Source organism: Diospyros lotus, chromosome 15, assembly GCF_014633365.1.
Source record: "Diospyros lotus cultivar Yz01 chromosome 15, ASM1463336v1, whole genome shotgun sequence".
In the NCBI taxonomy this organism is placed as follows: domain Eukaryota; kingdom Viridiplantae; phylum Streptophyta; class Magnoliopsida; order Ericales; family Ebenaceae; genus Diospyros; species Diospyros lotus.
This window is the reverse complement of record NC_068352.1, coordinates 28,229,272-28,237,857: the sequence shown is the minus strand read 5'-3', so window position 1 is coordinate 28,237,857 and position 8,586 is coordinate 28,229,272. Positions and strand designations below refer to the sequence as shown.

At 34.9% G+C, this 8,586-nt stretch overlaps 1 protein-coding gene across 3 annotated transcripts; it reads right to left on the bottom strand.

The window, feature by feature from the left end:
• Positions 1-1,293: 1,293 nt before the first annotated feature.
• On the bottom strand, positions 1,294-7,840 carry LOC127791512 (cellulose synthase-like protein B4). Of its 3 annotated transcripts, XM_052321432.1 has the most exons (9): positions 7,428-7,838; positions 6,983-7,316; positions 6,755-6,880; positions 6,324-6,440; positions 5,972-6,184; positions 4,570-4,681; positions 4,284-4,471; positions 3,526-3,876; positions 1,294-2,097 (listed from the first exon to the last, which is right to left on the bottom strand). In XM_052321432.1, the coding sequence occupies exons 1-9, from the start codon at positions 7,685-7,687 to the stop codon at positions 1,543-1,545; spliced, it is 2,256 nt and encodes a 751-aa protein (XP_052177392.1). In that variant the 5' UTR covers positions 7,688-7,838; the 3' UTR covers positions 1,294-1,542. The 3 variants fall into 3 exon arrangements, with proteins under 3 accessions (XP_052177392.1, XP_052177394.1, XP_052177393.1); XM_052321434.1 differs by lacking the exon at positions 4,570-4,681 and having other exon boundaries at positions 4,284-4,466; positions 7,428-7,840; XM_052321433.1 differs by lacking the exon at positions 6,324-6,440 and having other exon boundaries at positions 7,428-7,839.
• Positions 7,841-8,586: the final 746 nt, after the last annotated feature.

The following is an 8,586-nucleotide window of genomic DNA, read 5'->3' as shown; positions in this document are numbered from 1 at the left end:
GCATAAAATGAAGAGAGAATGGGAGAGATACGATGTGAGCAACATCTCTATTTTCTTTAATTATAGCGTAGTAGATGAGAAGTGAGAAAAGCACGCAATGAGATGAATAGGGGTATGCAAAAGTTCAGTTTATCAGAAATAATCAAATTGAATTGATGAAATTATCAGTTTAGCTTGGTTTTAGTTAAGAGTCAATTTGATTTAGTTTGATTCAGTTACTAAATTTGGAATTTTGTGATTTTTTTATTTGGTTTGATTTTCATATTGAAAAAAACCAAAATAATCGCACTGATTGAAATTTTTATTATTTTTGGATTTTTTGGTTTTTTTTTTTTTTTGTATTTTCAGATTTTTTTGAGTTTGTTTGGTTTTTTTCTTTTATTTTATTTTTTTAATTTGTTCAATTGATCAATTTTTTTATATTTGTTTTGGTTTTTTATGTTTTTAGTCTATTTGATTTTTTTTATTTATTCGGTTAATTTAATTCAATTTTTTACATAATTTTGATTTTTTGATTTTAACATTTATCAAACAAACTCCTTATGATTTCGATTTACCAAGCAGATCATAAGACAGTCAAATTAAATTATTCAACTTTCTTGATTTCTCAACTTTTGAACAGTGAAAAAAAAGTATTTAACTTTTAAGATAGCCCAAATCATCACATAAACAACTTGGAGGAATCCAAGAAAAACACAAGTTATAGAGTTCAAGAAATTAAATTATATCTTATTAATAATCATCACCAATACCCTCATCGAGTCAACCAGCAAATCCTTCAATATTAATAAATAATTCAAATACTGAAATAGCTGAGAAAAGTAAGACTTTTAGCTAAGAGTGGCTCTAGTGATTAGATTAATATATCCAATTATTTTCATGGTGAACTCACCAAATTCAACCAGTTTCAAGTTCTTTATAGTTGTAGATTTGGTAACATTGCAACCGATTAGTGCACCTAACCAGTGAGTTTTCCAATGACAAACGAGTCCAACTAACAGATTTACATGTTTTCTAGTCATTTTCAAGGTGACCTACATTAAGTTGGGTGAGTTTTATCACCTTTACACTAGAGATTTGGCGAGTTGTAGGCGACAGATGATAATTCGACGACTAGATTTTTTTATTGTTTAATTAAATTATTCATATTAAATTTAAAACCAATAATTGTAATGTTTGAATGATTGTAAGGTTATCAATAATTTTTTTTTTCACCCACAACATGACTTTAATGTTTTTTAGTTTTCACTTTCATTTTCTTAGTTTACCAATAATTTTTTTTGACCCATAGCATGAATTTAATTTTTTCATTTTTCATTTTCATTTTTTTGAGATAGATCACATCAAAATGATTTCAGTTTTCATTTTTTTGACATATTTTGTAATATAACCACACGCTTCACAAATATATATAACAATTCAACAAAATGAAAACAAGACTACTTTTTTTTCCATGAAAGCCTTTGTGACACCGGCCAGCACTGAAAAGTGAAACTATCAATCAAATATGCCCAGCAACCATAGCAAATCATCACAGAAGACTCAACTGGAGGAGCCCATTTTGCTTAACTGCACAAACAACGTTGCCAAAGCCGCTGACTTGTAGATGGTCGGCAATGGAATCCCATATTTCCCTCTCCCAAACAAGCCCTTCAAGAACGCCCAGAGAAGCAGCACCACACAGACGCTGCAAACAATCTCCCCAGTCCCGAACCCGCCTCCGCCGCGAGCGCGAGCAGGGCGGAACCCTAGCACTGCGGCGGCCAGAGCCACCAGATTCACCAGCAACACGGTGGTGCCAGGAATGAATATTGGGGAGTCATTGAATGTGAACCTCCCGGCGTCGGCATCCTTGTCGTCGCCCGTACCTGGCTGTTCCTTCTGGGTGACTTCGAAGACAGTGTCCGAGATTCCGAGGAGCTTGAGGCCAACGCTCAAGGCTCCGAAGAACCAGGCATTCATGGCGACAATTCTCGACATTCTCTGGTTGTTCCACCAGGCGCGGATTGACAGGCCAGTTCGCAAGTACTCAGATAGAGTGTAGAAGTTGTAGATGAGGAAGAGAAAGCTGGTTATCAAGAAGCCTGGATCTCCTGCCTGCATGGCCACGCCAACTAAATATAATTAATTAACAATGCTATGCAATGGCCAGACCAACTAATATCATTTTTAAATAGTGTATATTCCTTATAACTTATTTTTAAGATTAAAACTTTTTGCAGAAATGTTAGTTATGCAGGACGCTTTTTACACTATGGGTGACACTCAATTTTGATGGATCGGTATTATTTGACAAATCTATTTATTACAATAAGATTAACCAATAAAAAGATATTAATTTCTAAAAATAATATGTAATAAATATAAACGATGTGTATTTAATAATCGTTGCCAATAGTTAGCATTAGTTTGACAACAATGCAATTTTTGACACATTTTGTAGACTATTCTTAGTGTATATTTGATGGGGAAACATTTAATCTCATTTGACACATATTCTCTTATCCAACTGATCAGATTAAAAAGGATAATTTTATAAAATCTAACTCCCTAATCTTAATCCAGAAAAATAACTATTTCTATCTACATTGATGAGTTTGCTAAGTCTATCAAATTTGATATATTTTTCTCTAGTTTCAAATAATTAAATAGGAGAGTATTAGAGATAACTTCAAATATCTTATCTCACTTTATCTCCAAAAAGTTCAAATTCGATGTTATCTTTATCTAGTCCAAGAGATTTATCTATGGCTTAAGGTGATCAAGTTTTGGGAATTTCAAACATAACGTCGAATATATATACTATCTCATTTTGTCTATGTAAAGGATGAAACTCCCATGGTGAATAAAAAATCCCATAGTGTCAATATACATTTATTGCTCATTTATTATACTAATTTAAAAGTCAAAGATTATATTGGGAGAACTAGCCTCACCTCTCTTTTACAAATGCTCACATTGAAGCCGAGATGTGATAATTGTTCTTAAACACTATCATCAATATCATAATTGATTTTTTTTTTTTCCAATTGTTAGATTACGGAATATAAAATCATAAAAAATATGACGTGGACATAAGTATAATGTTAGAGTACGTGTAAAAGTAAATTATTTATTTTAGAGAGGAAATTGAAGTAAATTATTTATTTTAGATCCAAAGTGACTTGGATCTGCGATGACTCTAAAAGAGGAATGGGACAAAATCCTTCCACGTCAGTTGGTCCTTCTCTCATTAATCAACTGGGTACCCAAAAAAAACGTACGGTTATTAAAGAAAATAAATAAATAAGTTATCACGTGTATAGACCGCCATTTAATGAGTGTTGAATTATATATATATATATATATTCAGTGCCTTTTAAAATGGATTACTGTTTCTAAATGCTTGATAGTAAGTTATTTTTTATCAATTTAAAAATAAAGGTAGATTACTATCATATATTCAAGATTTCTATATACATAATAACACATAATCACTCTAATAATGCAGTATCATAATATATTTTTTAGTCTTTAGACACGTACCTTGGGCAAGAAATGAGTGTCGGCGATGATACAATAGGCCGGCAGGGCAGCGTAACAAAGCTCTGGAATGGATCGTAGGCCCCACAAAAGGACGTATAAGTAAGCCAGGGCTTGTCGAAACTGGAGCCTCCCTCTCAGCGTAAAGATGAGTGGACTTCTCGACCCGAACAGGATTTCAAGTAGCCCAGTGGCCCACCTCTTATATTGGATCATGGTTGCAGGGCCACCAGTGGGTGCACAGCCCAAGAAGGCAGGTGGGTCAGGCGTGCAGTAGGCTGATTTCCAACCCTTCCCGTGGATGCAAGTCCCAGTTTGAATGTCTTCTGCTGTAGACCCGTACATCCATCCGACCTGTTAAAAGGGCACAAATATCATATTTTTGTCTGAATTTTAGATTCTTTTTGAAAAATTTAATATTATCAATTCACTTCCTAGTTTTATCAATGTTGTGCAATTACATTTATGCGATTCCGTTAGTCGCCCAACGCAAATAAAATGAGAGACAAGCCCCTTCTCCCCTCGCATTCTGCGTTGGGCAATATAAGAATTGCCCGATAAGTGCAATATAATAGGACCCTGCATTTATGTCATCTGAAGATCTCTAAAATCTTTTATACACTTTACAGCAATTACTTAACGTCTTCATGTCAGTTTGAGAGAGATAATGTTAATATAATTACTCTAAAAAGTAGTATCAAATGATGTAACAGTGAGTGAGAGTTAAAATGGTAGCAGTAAGGCAAAGAAGAAGTCGTCACCTCACTGCCCCATTTGGCACCACACTCGTACCCACAACCAGCAACAGTGTGAGCAGCCTCGATGGAACCCAACAAATCATCATGTGAAGTGCTAGTCGTCAAGTCTGACAGTATCTCAGCAACTGATGTGGTGAGCTCCATTGAGCTTCCATAAATGCTCTTCAATGCCTCAATGTTCTTCAACTTCGCTATCCACAAGAGCATGAATAAATTATTACAAAAGTAATGTAGGTGTTAAAAGTTATATTATTTCTATTACATAATATTGAAGTAGATGATTTCTCACCATTGATTCGATTGTCATTTGGTGACAAGCCATAAATAATTTTTCTCCTGTGAAAGCAGTTTGTTCCTTGGTAGAAGGGTCCTTGAATCCCCACAATTCCATGCCCCAAGTACTAACGATGCAACACATCCCAAAGAAAGCACTTTAGGCTTAGTTGGAAATGATTTCTAGGAAATAAATTTGAGATGGGATTTTTCATTCATTTTAGTTTGTAAAACAATGGAAGCAAATTAAAACTTTTAAAAAGATAACACATATGGTTCACTTTTCAGATTTTGTATAAATATAATGAATACCTCTCATATTTCAAATATTAGAATAATTAATGGCTTGTAGCATTTAAAAGTTGTACCAAATTGTTCAATGTCATTAGATTTACATCACACACAAATACTCCACATAATTTATGTATTTATATGAATTTCTTAACATTTAGAATTGCAAATAAGTTGAGCCGTTCGAGCTCGACTCAGTATTTGATTATAAAATATCATTCAAATTTGTTTATTAAGTTAGTCGAGTCGAGTTTAAACTTAAGTTTGAATCTTGATTTGTAAATGAACTGAGTTTGAGCTTAGTAAAACTCGATTCTTTAATTCGCAAGTTAGCTCAATTAAAAATTCATGAGTAAACCCAATTAGAAGTTCGTAATTAACTTATGAAAATATGCTTATTTATAAATAATTTATAAATATATTAATAAATTTATTTATAATTTATAAATATATTATTTAACATAACTACATATACATGTAATTATTATATCTATATATAATATATATCATATGTACATGCTGGTGATTGACTTAATGGCTTGGGTTTCCAGAAACCCATTTCTTTTTCCCTCTTCTCTCACCTTCCCTTCATCACCCACTTGTTCCTCGTCTTCATCTTCTTTCTCCAACAGGTGTAGCATGGTAGCAAAACGACATTCTTCTTCTTCTTCTTTTAGCCTAGGGACCACCGACGACGATAACTTCTCCTCTTCTTCACTAGTTGTGACGATCGACAGGTTATTGTCCATCTTCTTCGACCAATTGGCGTGCGACCTTTTGTCGATTCGCCGCCTTCTCCAACTACGTACCAAACAAGTCCAATATCGACTCATTCCCCATTTGTAACTCCAAGCTTCTTGCAGAGCTTCTTGGTGAGCTGAACTCGAGCCGAGCTCGAGCTCGAGCCCATACAATTACTCATCGAGCTAAGCCTGAGCTCACTGAAGCTAAGCTCGGCTCGGCTCGATTGCAACTCTATTAACATCTCTATAATAAATAGGGAAGTCACGTGATTTTTAAAACATGGATAGCACATATTATAATTTAACAAAATTTTAGAGATGCCAAAGGGTAATTTAGTATAAAAAATTGCTTTCATATATATATTTGAAAAAAAAAATACATACCTGAAAGAAAACCTCAAATCGATTTCCAAATGGGTCGTCCTTCAATCCACCATAGAAGTATTGCGGAGATTGAACAAATCCACAATCTTTTTCATTCTTGATGCCCATCAACAAACACATTGCATGAAGAATAATTTTGGAATTGTTTACATACGCGTCACAATCTAGATTTAACATAATTGGAGCATTTGTCATTACTCCTGAAACTCTTGTCTGTTAATGTCACAGTACAAACGATGATATTAGATCAATAATTAAGTAATAAAATAAAAACAACGTTCTTATAAATTATTATTATTATTTTTTGAATAAAACAATTCTATATAACAAAAAATCAAATCAAAATTCTTACAAGCACATTCATGGCGCCAGCTTTGAAATTATGTGGGTGATTGGGGCGTTTCTCTCTGGAAATATATATAAGATGTGGCACTGATTCATCATCTGAACCCTTATTCTCCCATATAACCTAATTGATTAAAAAAAAAAAGGAGATTCAAGTAATTGCACAAATTTACTGTTAATTATTATTATTATTATTATTATTATTATTATTATTATACACACAAGTTGAGCTGATATGGGCGGGCCTTGGCAAGTAGCAATATGGAAAATTGATATTTGGTAAATTGCAATAACAAGGCTACTGCTTCGAGTTGTGAAAATAACATCTTCATAACATAAGAGAGGCTGCATACAAATATAATCTTTCTTTGATTTTTGCAAAACAAAAGGTCTCCTAACAAACCAAACTAACAGACTGGTAATTAATTACTAAAGTACCTTAACTATGGCAGGGTGATTCCCACGTTGTATGTTTGAGAAATCCTTAAACTCTCCAACGAGCTCACAAGGAAGAGGCCTTCTGGATGCACCTTCAATTATCCGGCAAAGATGTTCATACTCGTACTGCAAATTAAGACAACAGAGAGAGAGAGAGGCTTAATTAGTTTGATTATTATGATGCTTAAAATGACATCATAATAAACTGATATAAATTAATTAACCCACCTGGATCCTCTTTCTCTCTTGCTGGAACTCCGGCGAAGCATCCTGAGAAGACAAGGACCGACCGGAAAAGTACCGGAAGGGAGCCCGGAGCTGGATGCCGTACTTCTTGCAGAAAGGAACCCAGAGCCTGGCAAACTTTGCGGCTTCAACCAGCGAGTAGAAGGTGAGAGGAGAGCCGCCGTCGTCGGAGACGTAGCAGGCCAGCTTATCGGGCGGGTAGTCGACGGCCAACAAGGAGAGCACGGTGTTCACAGTGAGGATTGGCGGCTCCAAGACTGGATCAGCCGTTGTCACAAACATGTCCACCGGAAGGAGCTGCACTTTCCTATCCAATCTACCATCCAAAACCACAACCAAACACACAGTTAGAGAAAAGTCATCTGTGGATAAGATTCCTCACTTTGGTTTAAACTCGAACTCAAGAATTGGGCAGGTGCACGTATACCTTTGCAAGAGACGGTGAGGGTAAGTTTTGAACTCGACTTGGTTCCACTTGGTGCTGACAACAAGAACCCACACGAAAGTGAACCAAGACTCGCAGAGAAAGGCCAGGAGCCAGGCGAATCCATGGATTCTGGGAGAGAGGAGGCGATGGAGCAGCAGAGAGAGGAGGAGGAAGAGGATGACAAGTTCAATGGTTCGAGAAATGTAGTTTCTCCGGGTGAATCTTTGATAGAGAGGGAGAGAGCTAGCGGGGCTGGCCATTGTTAGAGGAAGCAAAGGAGTGTGTATTTTGATGACGTATAAGAGAGCCGCACCGGAAAGAAACCTCTACAGACGTGCGCTGACTCTCCCTTCATAAGAAATGGAGAAAATCGGATTAACACGCAACTAATTCACGGACTGAAGGCTTAGCCTTCGCTGGCTATGCAGTTTTACCACTTATAAGTTACTTATATACCTTAATGTAAGCTATTTATCGTTTTTCGTGTTTGGCAATACTAAATAGCATAAAAATTATGCAACTTAAATGCTAATAAAATAGCATTTGAAAAAACACTTCTGTCCTCTAGCTTTTGCAAAAATACTATTACCAACTTATTGCCTTCACCAACTCATTTACTATTTTTTTCTCTAATATTTATTTACACCTTTGTCCCTGCTATCTCTTCTCCCATCTTCCCTTTGCATCTAGCGTAATTGTCGTCACCCCTCCTCTATTACTGCCGTCATTGTCACCTAGCTCAATCGTCTTAAGCCAACTCTCGTTGGTGGGTCTCCTTCTTGATAGCATCATCGATGTCAGCTTCTAGATCTGCCATTGCAAGTTGCCTAGCGTTGTCACGTCTCCTGCTGCCTACTTCATCTCCTCTCGCCATCATCATCCCCTCCTGCATCGTTGTCTATCTCTTCTTGCCATCTTTTTCACTCTGTAAATATGTATATATATATATAATACATAATAATATATATTTAATTTGTATATAACATATAAACACATAATATATATTGATTTTAATAAAATATTATGTTAATATATTTTTTAGTAATTATATATAATTTATCAATAGTAAAATTTTATTAATTAGATATTAATTTATAATTTATTTTTATTAAAAATTAATATTTTTTATATTTTTTTATATTATTTAATAACATATTTA